The following is a 15,788-nucleotide window of genomic DNA, read 5'->3' as shown; positions in this document are numbered from 1 at the left end:
ATAGAATATGAAACAGCCTTTATTTCATTAAAAACTAAATGAAAACAACGAAATAGGAGCGCTATTCCTGACCAGTGCGTCAAAAGACATGCAGGCCAGGGGAACGAAACAAACAACCCCATGAATCTCTTTATTAATAGCCTATAAAATGACGTGTTTTCTCCTGCGGGACGGGAGAAGACACAAAATCAATGCATCTCTATTATTGTGCGGGCATAAATTCTCAGAGTTTTGCGGGAGCGGGCGGGAGTGGACATACACATTGCGGGAGCGGGCGGGAGTGTGACACACACGTTGCGGGAGCGGGCGGGAGTGGACATTGACATCGCGGGAGCGGGCGGGAGTGTAACACACACGTTGCGGGAGCGGGCGGGAGTGGACATAGACATCGCGGGAGCGGGTGGGAGTGTGACACACACGTTGCGGTTGCGGGCGGTAATGGTCAGAAATTCAGCGGAGCGGGCAGGAGCGTGATGAAGAAAACAGTCCCGCGCAGGGCTCTACTCTGACAAACTATTTTATATGAATAAAGGCCTAAGTTGTAGCCTATCTGTGTTTTTACGAGCTAAGTCACCACACACCTTCACTCACTCTCACCAACTGCTGCCGATAAAAAAAAACTCCCACTGACTGCTGCATATTGATTTGATATTAATGTGCCTATCAAGTGCATTGTTTACGTCATCAATACGTCATGCATGAGCGTCGCGAGCTAACGGCGGGCACCTGCGCTGGCTGCATCTGGGAAAATGAAGAGACAGAAGTCGATATCTGATTTTCTTCAAGTAAACAGAAAAAACAAAATGATCAAATTACTCCAGCTTCCACTGTGGCCTCATCTGTGCGTTTATGTGTAAATAGGCTTGGCCTGTTGTGTGTGAATGTTAGAGTGGGATCAGAGAGGTTAATCTGTGCAAGCATGTGTTCGTGTTCATGCGTGTACTGTAGATGTGACTGTGTGGCGTCGGAATAAAAAAAAGCGCTCCGCAACGTTATTTAAAACATCAGTAATATTGTCTGTTTCAATGCATATGCAGGTGACTCTGATACATGTCAAGTTTGTAAAAACACACTTTATTTTCAAGTACAGTGAATTTCTGGCACAGAGGTTTTATTTTGAAGGGCTGTTTCCTGCTGTAGAGTGAGTGACTAGCAGACAGCTACTTAACAGAGACAGCAAACTAGCTCGACGACATGTCCAAACTCAAGTATGACTCTAAATAAAATAAACTGTGTGGACCTTGAATTAATGACTAAGGAGAAATCTGGACCCTGAGGCTGGACCAGCTGGGAACCACTGTCATAGGGGACTGTAATGAGTCACAGCTTTGCTTATGATGCCAAATAAAAGTAAGATTAGTGGTCTGGCAACACCCGGGACGAGGAAGTAGTGGCTTGAATAGAAACAAGTCCATGTCCATTTCCATAACCAGACCACACACAGTGATGATGAAACACGTGCTTTACATACTTGGTACCTGTCTAACACAGACACACAGAAACACTTACCGTCATAGGGAAACTGCATAAAACCAAAGGGATTGTTAAAATGTGAAAGCCGGTTCCACTCGCTCATGTTGATGTTGTCCTTGTGCAGAAACACACGTATGTTGGGAAGGAAAGCCTTTTTGAAGCTCTCATCCTCAGAGTTTCGCAGAGACTCAGCACATGTCTGAGAACATAGGGCAAAATATGAAATTAAGAAATAATCTAAAAATCAAACATAGGGACTTTAATTTGCACCATGTTCATGTTTCTAAATCCACTGATATAATGAAGCCCCCGCTCACAGCTGAAGAAACAGCAGACATGAAGCCAAACAGGAAGCTCCAACAAAGAAAGTCTGATTAACAGCAGTAATAGCTTTAAAGGAAAAATCAAACAGAAAATCCATGCAGGTCAAACCAGAGACACACAGCTGAACATGTGGCTGTGCAGATTACCCACTCACACAAAGGTAATGCATATAATTATTATACTGTCTTGTCTTGTCATAGCATACTTACCCAGGGTCTGGGTGGAGCATCCTGGTTATAAACATCATCAAAATCCCACCGAGGAGCCTTCTTGAAGGAACTTCTGTAGAGGATGGGCATGGGAGTCTCAGCTACAGCAGCATGTGTAGAGCTTCCCAACTGATCCACTTTAAGCTTCGTTACTGGGTTTGTTTTTTCAGAATCAGCCGCACGTGTCAAGTTAAACACAACAGATAGGGGAGTCGAGTTTCTTATTAAATCCCAGAAGTGAGACGTTTCTTCACTTCTGTTTGTCACTGAGAAAGCAGCCAAGCTGATGTGGAAGTTTGACAAAAAAAAAAAAAAAATTGGATGCAACAGTAGAATTAGCAAGACACACCTTTATGTGACTTAAATTAAAATACTGAACATGGAAATGTGCTGAAACATTTCTATGAAGACAATTTAACAGAATTAGCAACTAGAAAACATTACAGATAAGTTCCCGTCTTTCCTCTAAGTCTTACACTTAAAAACAACTTACCTGATATTTCTTGAGTAATCTCCCCATGATAAAATAAAAACCACAATTAAAACTGAGCTCACGAGCAGCCAGAAAAAAAGCCTGGACTTTGGGAGTGCCATTCCCGAGACTGAGACCTGGAGGCTTTGCTGTTCAGTCAACAGCTGACAAGAGTTTGCTTTCCCTCGTGGAAAAGTTTAATGAAATATCTACACTATGTCACCACACTTCACTGGGCAGGGCCAGAGATATACAATAAAAGCAGAACTATGCTCCCACACCTTCACAGTGGTACAATATCTGGTTTATTACACAACAGAGGGGAGGTTTTGCACAACAGACTTCACAGGATTTGTACAGATTTAATGGTAAAATTGGATTTTAAAAAAAGTTATGTCATAAATAACCATAATATAAAACTAACAGAAACAACATTCATTTATGAATTATATTTACAGAGGGGTAACTAGAAAATCCTGTTCTGTGCTGGACGAGATCCAGCTGCTGTGGTTACTTCCTCGTGTGGAAGAACAACAAACAAAAGCATATCATATTAAAACAAGGATGAGAGTGGCTGTTATGTGGACTGTACAGCTTGCGTTGAATACTGTGAACACGTTTATTGGTGTATTTGGTAGAAGTCCTTCAATAGCGCTCATGGGTTAAACGGAGTGCAATCAGGGGGTGGATCCCAAAAACACAAAGAGGAGCCTCAGATGGAGTAGAGTCTGAGCTGCTCCTCCATGTCTCCTTCTGACACATCACCAAAAGTCTCCTGGTTGTCTTTCAGCAGCTGGAAGATGGCGGCCAGCTGCTCACGTTGCACCCTGGGAAAACAAACATATCAAAGAAATACTGAGAGGGGAAAGAACCAGAAAAATCCTCCACACTGATGATCATTTGTACAAACTTCATTAATTCGCCTAAAACAGCTCTTGAAATGTGAAAGCAAAACTGCTCCATTTTTAGTACATATGCACGACCTCTTTCAAGGTAACACTGTTAAGCTTTTTCCTCATCAGTCAGAGTCACTGTAAGTACTTGTGTAATTGAGCAGTGATTCCCAAGTGGTGAGTCACAGTCCAAAAGTGGGTTGCAGGTCGATTCTTTTGTTGTTGTTTTTTAATCTTTATTTAATCAGGCAGTCTCATTGAGATCAAGATCCCTTTTTCAAGAGAGACCTGAGAACAAAGCAACATCCATAACAACAAAAACACATAGACACAAGCAGGAACAACACAACAAGGAATTAAAAAAAACAATTACATGAATCTTTAAGTACTCCATGAGGAACAAGATATTCAAGTTTGAGGGTCGATTGTAACTCGTTCCATTTAAAAGGTGCATTGTACCTGAAACCAGATCTACCAACATTTGTGCGCATGCAGGGGATATCTAAGGTTACTGGAACGTGTACTATAGTTACTGGATTTGAAAGAGAGAAGAGATGTGAGGTAGTTTGGTAGCTTTAACAGTAGAGCTTTAAAAATAAATAACATGAGATGGATATTTCTTCTTGTCTGTAAGGAAGTCCATCCAACTGTTTGATACAGAGAACAATGATGAGTACGAAATGCGTCATTTGTGATAAACCATAATGCATTGAATGAAGGTCTGCACAATAGTTTTACGGCTGGAAGAAGACAGACAGCCTTTAATTCTATACAGGAAGCCTAGTTTGATTTTTAATTTTTGAGTCAACTGTTGAATATGAGTCTTGAATATTAGTCGACTGTCAAGTGTAATTCCGAGATATATGTAGGACTCAACCTGAGTAATAATGGCTGCCATTTAAAGTTTTGATGGCAGGATATTCCGAGTCACTGGTGGAGGTAGAGAATACCATGAACTTGGTCTTTTCTGCATTTAAAACTAGTCTGTGATTAATGAGTGATTGTTGAAAATCATCAAAGGCAGACTGTAGATGGCTCAGAGCCTGGGCTGGAGTGGAGCCCGAAGCATATAAAATAGTATCATCAGCAAAAAAATGGACATTGAAGTATTGATTAGGAATAACCATATTATTTATGTATAATGTGAACAACAGTGGACCGAGGACAGACCCCTGTGGCAACCCGTTTCTGATGACTCGTTGGCTTGACTGCGTACCATCAGCGACCACAGTCTGAGTTCTCTCTGTGAGGTAAGAGTGGAACCAATCAATTGTGGCTTCATCAAGACATATGGACTGTAATTCATGGAGAAGGATTTTATGATCTACAGTATCAAGGATTGATCTACAGTATCAAAAGCTTTTGAGAGGTCAATGAAGAGGACGGCACAAAATTGTTTATTATCCAGGGAGTAGACAATGTTATCAATAACTGAAGCTGCAGCTGTTATGGTGCTGTGACCCGGGCGAAAACCAGACTTGTGGCTGTAGTAGGTTGAGAGAGTCAATAAAGGTGTGTAGTTGAAAATTAACTAATGATTCAAGAAGTTTTGCTAAGAGAGGTAATTTAGATATTGGATAGTAGCTGTTAAGATCGCAGACATCTCCACTTTTGTGTAATGGTAATACTGCGGCACTTTTCCATGAAGCTGGAATCCTGCCTGTTAAAAAGGTTTGATTAAAAATATGAGCTAGATTAGAGCAGATGAAGGGGACACTTAGACGGAGGAGATATGAGTCAAGATTGTCTGCACCCGTGTTTTTGCATGATTTTAACCTAAGGGGAGTTTTGTGTACATCTACACTACTGACCAGGTTAAAGGAAAATGTGCCCTCAGCAGAGGCTGAGGCACTGGGGACTTCCTCTGCTGGACGGACGTGGTAACTGTTTGTAGTGGGATGTGCAGATATATTAAATAAAAGACCAGAGGAGAGGAAATGGTGATTAAAAGCTTCAACTATGGATGGTCTATCAGTAATATGACCAGATACTAGTTTGAGTTGAGGTGGGAGGTGTGACTGTGAAGAATTCTTAAGTGAAGCTATGGTGTTTCAAAATTTGGTGGAGCTGTCGCAGGCAGAGAGAGCTGATTGATAATAATTTGATTTGGCTTTCCCGATCATGCTGGTGCAGATGTTTCTTTGTTGTCTGAAGTGTAACCAGTCATCAAGGGTGCCACTGGATCGAGCCTTGGACCAGGCTTTGTCTCTGCTATGTATTACATCTGAGAGTTGTGGGGAAAACCAAGGACTGTATCTGTTTTTGATTCTATGTTTTTTGAAAGGGGAATGTCTGTCAGCTGTACGTTAAAGGATTGTGAAAAGATTTCCAGTGCCATAGAGGGATCAGTAATGGAGAAAATATTATTTATATCAGAGCCCAGTAAATCGTTCTGAATGGACATTAAGTGACTCAAAAGTCTGTCAGTCAAGTTTCTCTCACAGTTTACATTGATGTCTGTGGGAAAAAAAGGACGCTTCACACACATTTTCCCCCCGACAACACAGAAGACCTAATCAGCACAGTTTCAAGGTCACCCACAATCAGTGTCAACAATTCAGTAAAACTTCCCCTTCTGTTTCTGAATTATGACGCTGAATAATGGCCAGAAGTGTTTTATGCAGAACATTATGATGTCACAGTAAAGTAGACCTTTGACCTTTTGGATATGAAATGTCATCACTTCATCCGATTAGACATTTGTGTAAAGTTTTGTCATAATTAGCATATGAATTCTTGAGTTATGGCCAAAAAACATGATTTGTAAGGTCACACTGACCCTGCCCTTCAACCACAAAATTCTAATCACTTTACTTTTTGGTCCATTCTTAAGATATCGTGTTCACGAGAATGAGACGAATGCAAGGTCACAGTGACCTTGACCTTTGACCACCAAAATCTAATCAGTTCATCGTTGAGTACAAGTGAACATTTGTGCCAAATTTGAAGAAATGTCCTCAAGCCATTCTTGAGATATTATGTTCACGAGAATAAGATAGACGCAAGGTCACAGTGACCTTGATCTTTGACCACCAAAATCTTATCCGTTCATTGTTGAGTACAAGTGAACATTTGTGCCAAATATGAAAAAATGTCCTCAAGCCGTTCTTGAGATATCACATTCACGAGAATGAGACGCATGCAAGGTCACAGTGACCTTGACCTTTGCCCACCAAAATCTTATCAGTTCATCCTCGAATCAAAGTGAATTTTTGTGCCATATTTAAAGAAATTCCCTTACGGTGTTCTTGAGATATCACGTTCATGAGAATGAGACAAATTCAAGGTCACAGTGACCTTGATCTTTGACCACCAAAATCTAATCAGTACATTGTTGGATACAAGTGAACATTTGTGCCAAATTTGAGGAAATTCCCTCAAGCTCTTCTTGAGATATTATGTTCACGAGAATGAGATAGATGCAAGGTCACAGTAACCTTTGACCTTCGACCACCAAATTCTAATCAGTTCATCATTGAGTCCAAGTGGACGTGTGTGCCAAATCTGAAGAAATCCCCTAAAGGTGTTCTTGAGATATCCCATTCAGGAGAATGAGACAGACAGCCTGACAACTGGATATATAATGCCTCTGGCCATGGCTTTCGCCAGCGCGGAGACATAAGGTATAGTTCTTATATTGTGTTATTTACTAGGAATGACATCCATTATAGCCAACAGCAAGTAGGCTTTCAAGTAATCTATTTTTAAAGACAGTGACTGTATACAGAATACCACCTATTTAAAATGTTGCTGTTACAGTTACTCATATTTTGTATTTTAAACACATAATTTAGTAACTTGTAGTCCATTAATACCTGTATATTATATGCCATATATTAGACTATATGATGTTAATTGTTGTTAATTGTTAAATTGTTTGTTTGTTTGTTGTTTTATTGCATTACATCATCCTGAGACCCTGTGTCCTCATATGTGGACATCACATTTTGGGTTTACTGGACTTATTACTTCATTCTACTTAACTTAGACCTGTTGTCCTCGTTCGTGAACCCTTCTTTGTGCCATCTAGTGGTAGTAAGAGCACAATACACTAATCCGTGTAGAAACAAGATGGCAGCCATCTCTGCCAAGTCAGTCTGCAGCTGATCCCGACACAAAAGTGGACAAGGTCCAAAACCTGAAACTTGTTTATTTATGATTAATAATGTTTGTAGTTTGATACGGCAACAAATTTGCCCAATTTTAGCAACAGTAACAAGATAAGACGCTGTTAATGAGGAAGTACTCGTTTGAGGACATTAGGACTTTATTGTTGTTGGCTATGTTTAGTTTTTTATACTCATCAGGTCCTACTGATCCCAAAAGCTAGGAGAAATAAAAAATGCAAACCAAACAAAGTCCTGGTCTCAGGAGGATATACCATGTTATGCTTCTAGTAGATTTCCATATTAATACGGACAAACACTGAGGACTTAATAATATTACAACTACAGTATATAATCAATCATGATATATATATACACACACTGTTTTCATACGGCACACTGCTGCTATTAATCACACCACAGTAACTTTTGCCTTGTAATTTTGTCTTGAATTGTTCTTCTATAGTTTATACTTTTACTTTTTCCATGACTCTTATTATTTAGTACTTACTTGTCCTATTTATTTCTGTCTTGTGCTGCTGCAACAACCAAAGCCCCATCCTGAGGATGAATCTAGGCTTATTTTACCTCAAAGTTAATCATTCACACCTGTGCAGAAAAACAACGACACCGTGACAGATGCCACATGAAATGCTGACCAACACAATCTTTATGACCAGCAATAATCTGATATGAGTGAATGATACGGCTCCTTTATCAGTGCTGTAATTGTCAGTGGTCTGACATGAATATAACCCTGGCTGTTTGCCCTCCTGACATCAAATTTTACAAGATACATATCTCTCATTGAAGCATAAACACTCTGTATTGCAGTGTGACTGAACAGTTTTAGAAGTGCCTGTGGTGTCAGCACAAGTCCCAGTATTGTGTTACACTGAGTCCTCCTTGTGGCGGAGCAGAGGAGAGTCCTGAGAGGATTAACTAACACTCTTCTGTCAGAGCTGACGACAGGAGACACAATCAACACCTGCTGTGACACCTGAGAATCGCACGTCTAATGTGGAATAATAGGGGCAGCAGGGGGTGGGTGGGTACGTGGGATGTGTATGAGTCGCTTCGTGGCCACTTGAGGATAAAGCCCGATGAGGCCAAAATCACTGAGAATGCAAAACGGCTTTGGAGTAGTTTTCACACAATGGCCAGAAAGTGACCTCCCTGAGATGAACGGGTGAGAGTAACTCATACTTTACCTCCGTGTTCAGGCTCACAGACAGTTAAAGTCTGCGTTGGAGTGTATCCTGCAATGATAAGAGCAGGGCATGCAGATACGTTACAGGGAAAAAACTCGTCTGTGAGCGCTCCCCTGTTTCCTGTTTCATCCCCCAGCTGCAGCCAACAAACACTTAGAGTGGTTTCTCTAAGTCTCGTGTCATTCATCCTCCAGCTAATGCCTGGCACAGACTCAATCTGGCCTTACTCAGTCTAGCCTAAAGAGGAGGGCTGATACAGCGGCTAAACGTGGAGTGAAACGCCAACGACACACAAACACACGTGAAGACAGCGTAGAGGGATTAGGGGGAGGAAGACGAAGGGACGACAGTGGACTGAGGGCAGAGCAGCTATGTGGAAACAAGGGGACGTCATGTAAATGTGGTTGGAAGGAATGAAAACAGCTGATTTTATGTAAAACGTTAGCAAAGGATCTTGTTTTGGGGAGAACAGGAGGAGACATCAAACCCAGAAACCACAAGTAAAGGTGTATTTTCTGTATTATGACATAGTCGGGCACTTTTTCCATATGGCACCCTTTATAAAGCCTTTATTAATGGTTCATACATTGTTTACTGATGCTTCTTTGATCAGTTAAGAACAAGCTTTGTTTATTTTTTTTCTGAAGCTTACTCTTAGTCCTCCTGTTTCATTTCTTTAAAATACACTCTTATTTTAAATATATTTTTTATCAAAATTTATAGAGCTATTTCTTTTCTGTTCTTTCTATTTGTCGTTTCTGGAGCCGGACACAAAAGAATTTCACTACACATCGTACTGTGATTGTTTTACTGCTGCCTACAGATGGAACTCGTGAGCTCGTGGTTACAACACAGGAAGTCGTGTACACAATAGCTGCGTCTCAATTCAGGGGCTGCAGCCGTTGAAGGACGTGGCCTTTGCGGTCTATGTCGGCTACGTCCTTTGAAGGCCGCATCAGCCAAACTGGACAGTCTCCGAAATTGGACGGTCTGGTCTGCGGAGGATTTCGTGGTTTCATCACCATCGCTGGATGAAAGAAGGAGTAAGCTAGCAAGTTAGCTAGCCCTAAATCATGGACCCAGAGATTGTTATTATTTTTATTTTTTTTTAATCTAATCCTTGAGATGATTCACTGCCGTTTGATATATTTCACGCTGATGGACCGTTTTCAGGTAAACTTATTAAATTCAGTTTGTTTAGCTGTGTACTTTTAGCTAATAGTAATGTCACCAACTGTTAACCGTTAGCTAGTCAACAACTGTTAGTGGTTAGCTGTTTAAGTTGTGAGAACGCCGTCGCTAGGCAGCAGCAACATGGACGCCATTGTCAGCATCTAGAAGCCACCGAGGATAACAATTTATCAGGCTATACAGTAAATGCAAAGTCATAACGACAAAGAAAAAAGATGAGGCAGCAAAAACGTCACAACTTTTGAACTTGGAGGTTCCAGTAACAAGGTCATGAATATCACGACTAGTTTGTATGGACAAGTTGTGAACGCCGTAAAAACAAGCCCATTTGAAGGCAGCATTTGCTACAAATAAACAATTTCACTTTACCTGCATCAGTATGATTTGTTTTTTAAGCCTGACTCTTTGACCATTAGAGGGGTCTCCCTGGTGAATTGTTCTGTTTCACTTATTATGGAAGCAAATAGGAGACATACATACTTCAATTTTAATAGTCACGCAATTTAAACACCACTGAATTCATAGCATTGACTTATTTTACTTTGACAGCCATGTATCGGAATTTATTTGTTCTGAATTCACCTCTCTGAAATAAAAATATGAAATTTCTAGACTTGTGATTTCAAAAGCTGGATTTGAATATATTTTTGTCAATTTTCACAAATTCAAATCTAAAAATTCAAGTTTCAGAATTTTATATATGGATTGGATATATGGATATAATATGGATTTTCAAAGTAAAATATTTTAATGCTACGAGTTCAGTGGTGTTTAAATTTCAATTTGAAGTATTCAGCAGTTGTTAAAATTAAAATACTTAGGTCTAACACTTGCTTCCATACTCCTAAACTCTTTAAAAAAGGGTGCCATTATCAGAAAACGGCAGCGGGATTGGTAGTTTTCACTGACCTCTGCTCCTCCTCCAGCTCCTCAGCAGACATCATCATTTGCAGGTGGTGGGATCGCGCCTTTCCAGGGACGTACTTCAAGGAATCGTTTGTTCCCATTTTATCTACAGAAACAGAATAAACTCTGATTACAAAACTAAACCAAACTTTTCTTTTGAAGAAAGAAGCAGTGTTATTTGAATATTGAATTATTTCAAAGTGGGTAAAAGTGCTCACCATTGATCCCCGGGCTCTCTGCGGCTCCTTCAGTCTGGGGGTGTGAGAAAGCACACTTTAGGAGCTCCTTATCAGAGAGCCCGATGAATGACCTACGACTCGCCCCCGACGAGGCCTCGGACGACGAGTCTACCTCTAAGCTCGTGCGCCTACATCCAGGCCTGGGGACGGACAGGCTAGATGTGGAGGAGGAGTGCTCAACTGGTGTTGCCAGTTCTTCAGTGTGAGGGTGAGGATGTGCCTCCTCCTGTCAGAGAATTAAGGGGTCAGATGAGCGGAATCAAATCATAATTTTTTTCCCCAACACTTGAGCAATGCATGAATGTTTTTTGTAACGTATGAAATATCTGTGTACACTTGTGTTCTTGCAGTCAGGCCCCTGCTGTAGAGATATAGCTCCAAACAAATCAGTTAAACTCCTTGTGTTACCTGGATTCCTCACCTCTCCTGGATGCTGATCTGGCCTACACTTGGTGCAGGTGTCAGGTTATCGATTCATACTTTGCTCCCCTGGGTGTTGATTTGACCTCTCTACAGGCAGACATCCAGATATCCCCAACAGGCATTTAACAGGCTAACAAAACAGATCCTGACAGCTACCTGAGAGGTGTGAGGAGGCTCATCCTGCCACTTCTCCTTTTGCAAAACTACAAGTTCAAAATAAGAGTGAGGCCATGTTGCTTATTTTATGTATCGATACCAGTTCAGGCTAAAAGACACAACAAATGACTGTTAAGTTTATGTTGTTGAGGTTCTCCTACTGTTGGCCTCGCAGTGCTTGTTATTTCTTTGCACACCAAGAAAGGTGAGAGTGATGTCATTTACTAGAAAAGTCCGCAGAGGTGAGTCCTACGGAAGTAATTTAATTCTAACAGCCACTGAAAACTGAAAATGTAAACACCACTGAGGTGATTGCATTGAAATCTTTATTTTTATTTGTTGTCGTGAATTCAAAAAATCTAAATTGAATTTTGAAATTAAATAATGAAATTTCTAGTTTTATGATTTTAAAGGATGAATTTGAATATATTTTTTTAATTTCACAAATTCTGATCCAAAAATTCACGTTTCAGAATTCAAAAAAATAATGATGCAGATTGCTCAAAACAATTTTTTTTTTTTTTGAAATTCCGAACACTGACTTTTTTTGAATTTGTGAACATCATAAAAATATATATGGGTATGTGTGTATATATATATATATAGATAGATAGATAGATAGATAGATAGATAGATAGATGTTCCAATTTAGCTTCTGACATTGTACGCTAAAAAAATTCAAATTTGATTTCAAAGAGGTGAATTCAGAACAAACACATTTTGGATACACTGTTTTTCAAAGTGAAACTATTCAATGCTCTGATTTTAGGGGTGTTTCAATTTTAATATCAAGTATTAAATGCCTTTGAAAATTAAAATACTTATGTCTCTTATTTGCTTCCCTGAAATAAATCCTATTCACTCAAGAACTGTGATCTGGTACCATTTCAAGGTACTAGTACTTTACTTGAGTATTTCCACTGTATGTTACTTCATTCTTTTATTCCACTGCAAATCACAGGGAAATACTGTACTTTTTACTTACATCTATTTGACATAAAGAGGGCTGTAGCTACCTAGCTAATAATTTTAATTTTTAATCACTGATATTTTCTTGATTAATCGAATAATCTTGTCTACAAAATAATAGCACAGCCCAGTTTCCCGAAGTCCAATGTGACGTCTCCATGTGTCTTTTTTTGTCAACTGTCCAAAACCTGAAGACATTTACTATTAAAGAAAAGTAACAAAACTGGAAATATATTCCCATTTAAGTGGCTGGAGACAGCGCATTTTGCCATTTAGCTTCAAAAACAAATATAAAAATTACCTAAGTAACCCTTGTAAAAAATCTTGCTGATTCATTTTGTTGTCCATCAATCAATCAATTAATCTTTGCAGCTATAAATACACATATATATACACAATATATGAACATTTCATAAAATACAGCACACTAAAACACCCCACAGTATATCAATAAAGCAGTTAAAATTAGCTTCAACGTGACCTGCTACACCATTGAAATTGCGCTGACATGCTAATGCATCAGTGGCAATAGTGTATATGTGATAAAACATCAATCGTTAATCAAAATGGTAATTTTACTTTTGATTCTTAAGTGTATTTTTCTGATGATACTTCCGACTGCAGGATTTTACTTGTAACTGAGTATTTTATTGTGGTATCAAAAGCACCGTTGCTACGAACAGATGCGTCAAGCGCTGTGCGTAGAACATCAAGTACTGGAGGGGGCACCAAAACAGCCAACTTAGCCACGCCTGCTTAAGTACAAACTTTAATTGTGATACCTGATTACATTATGCTTCAGTTAATTCAAATTATAATTCAGCTTTACTTGTTAAGGAATATATTTCCCATTGTTACAAAGCTACTATTACTAAAAGGCTTTGAGTGCCTCTTTTATATGGAGGCAAATACATGACAAAAGTATTTTAATTTTTAACAACCACTGAATATTTAATGTTGATTTATTTTTTTTAAAAACTGATCGAAAACCATATGAATGTATTGGTTCTGAATTCAACTCTAAAATTAAAGTATGTTTTTTTCTATTTTCAGTTTCAGAAGCTTAATTAGGATACATATTTGTCACTGTTTGCAAATTAGGATCCAACAATTCATGTTTCAGAATTTCAAAGAGTAGATTCAGGTTGCTCAAATCTCATTGGTCAAAATCCAATATCAAAATTCAAGTTGAAAAAACAAAAACACAAACAAAAAAAACTACTAGAACATACATTCTTTTATCAGTGTTCATAAATTCAGATCCATAAATTCAACTTTCAAAATTTCCACCAAAAAAAAAAAAAAAAAAAAAAGAATTTCTGGAGCTGAATTTGACATTTCTTAATTTGCAGGTTCAAAAGTTAATTTTGGATATATATTTGTCAATGTCTGCAAATTTGGATCCAGAATTGCAAGAAGTAGATTCAGGTTGCTCAAGTTCTGATTTGACCAAAAATTCAGATAAAAGAGAAAAAAAGATAGAACATCATATTTTTCTTTGTGTTTAAAAATTCAGATCCATAAATTCAACTTTCAGAATTAAAAAAAACAAAAACAATTGAATTTCTGGATCTGAAATTCACATTTCCTAATTTGCAGTTTCAAAAGCTTAATTTGGATAGACATATGTATAAAGAAAAAATCACATAAATTGTGGCTACATACCGCACACAAGACAGGACTAAGAAAGAGGATCGAGAATTTAATAGAGCAACGCTGTAAGCGAAACGCCACAATTTATGTGGTTTTTTCTTTACACATTTGTACTTCTGCCGCAGTACCAGCACCTTGACTTCAGCTGTGCACGGGCATTTTTCTATTTTGGATAGACATATATTTGTCAATATTTGCAAATTTGGATCCAGAATTTCAAAAAGTAGATTCGGGTTCCTCAAATTTGATAGGTCAAGTTCTGATATAAAAATTCAAGTAAAAAGAAAATCAAATAGAACATCATATAGTTTTTCTTTGTGTTCATAAATTCAGAACCATAAATTCAACTTTCAGAATTTCAAATAAATAAAATTTTAAAAAAGAATTTCTGGAGCTGATTTTGATATTTCTTAATTTGCAGTTTCAAAAGATAAATTAAGACAAATGGTTGTGTTTATAAATTCAAATCCCAAATTTCAAAAAGGTAGATTCAGGTTGTTCACATTTGACTGGTCAAATTCAGATATAAAAATTCAAGTTGAAAATAAATCAAATACAACATTAATCAAATTTATTCAATTTTTTTTCAAAATTCTGAATCTGAATTTATGAACAAGAAAAATATATACCGATACCGATCAAATGTCAGCAACCTGAATCTACTTCTTGAAATTCAGGATTTGAATTTTCTAACACTGACAAACATCAATCCAAATTTAGCTTTTGAAACTGCAAATAAAAAAAAGTCATATTTTAATCTCAAAGAGGTAAATTCATGGTTTCCAAAGTAACATTAAAATGAATTCAGTGGTGTTTAAATGTCAACGTTAAATATTCAGTGGTCATTAAAGAATCTAAATACTTTTGTCTCTTGTTTGTCTCCATACTTCCACCTCTGACTGGACATGTAAAGTGTATCTGAGTGGGAGGAGAAGTCAGTAAAAGATCAACAGGGAATGACATGAGGGAAAAACAAACAGCTCTGTGTGATGACAGGCAGATTACAGCTGACTTACTGAGAGCACAGATTTCACTACATCCCAGTGATCGTGTGAGCTCACACTCATCTCACACCAGTCGTCCTCCGCCTTCTTCTTCTTCTTCTTTTTGTCCGGTAAATAGCCATTTTGCTTCGGCCCCAGGTGATCCCCACCGTCTCCTCTGTGTCCGAAATAATTTGCAAAGTCGGCTGTCGGCGAGGAGCCGTTAAATACCGACGTGGCGACCACAATAGCGAGAAGCGTGAAGATCACAGCTGACAATACAAAAGTTAGATCCATGGTTTCTGTGCAGCTCAGCGGAGGATTGTTGGGCCTGTATTGAGACTGTCTCTATCCGGCTGCATTCACTCACAGTTGGCCATCACGCTGCTTGTAATAATCCTCACCAAACATCAGCGTTAACGGGCAGTATTCACGGGATATGGTACAATCTCCTCTCCGAGCAGCACGTCACATCCTCCGGTCCCGCCCCCTCCCCTCCTCCCCGTGTCTGCAGAGTACTACCCCGGCCTTGTATCCTCACACCCCGGGGCGGATCAGGTGCGCTGGCACGGCACGTTGC

General features: G+C 38.9%; 1 protein-coding gene across 1 annotated transcript in view; it reads right to left on the bottom strand.

The window, feature by feature from the left end:
* The window catches only part of LOC126399840 (alpha-N-acetylgalactosaminide alpha-2,6-sialyltransferase 1-like), a 52,834-nt gene extending 37,451 nt beyond the window's left edge, over nucleotides 1-15,383 (bottom strand). The window contains exons 1-3 of the mRNA XM_050060138.1: nucleotides 15,242-15,383; nucleotides 2,007-3,305; nucleotides 1,510-1,672 (exon numbers count right to left, since the gene is read on the bottom strand). Of these exons, the coding sequence (XP_049916095.1) occupies nucleotides 1,510-1,672; nucleotides 2,007-2,096 (253 nt within the window). The 5' untranslated portion in view covers nucleotides 2,097-3,305; nucleotides 15,242-15,383. The remainder of the gene's footprint in view (nucleotides 1-1,509; nucleotides 1,673-2,006; nucleotides 3,306-15,241) is intronic.
* Between the last annotated feature and the right edge of the window lie 405 nt (nucleotides 15,384-15,788).

This window comes from Epinephelus moara, chromosome 13 (genome assembly GCF_006386435.1).
Source record: "Epinephelus moara isolate mb chromosome 13, YSFRI_EMoa_1.0, whole genome shotgun sequence".
Lineage (NCBI taxonomy): Eukaryota > Metazoa > Chordata > Actinopteri > Perciformes > Serranidae > Epinephelus > Epinephelus moara.
The sequence above is the reverse complement of the archived record's forward strand: the minus strand, read 5'-3'. Positions and strand labels throughout refer to the sequence as shown.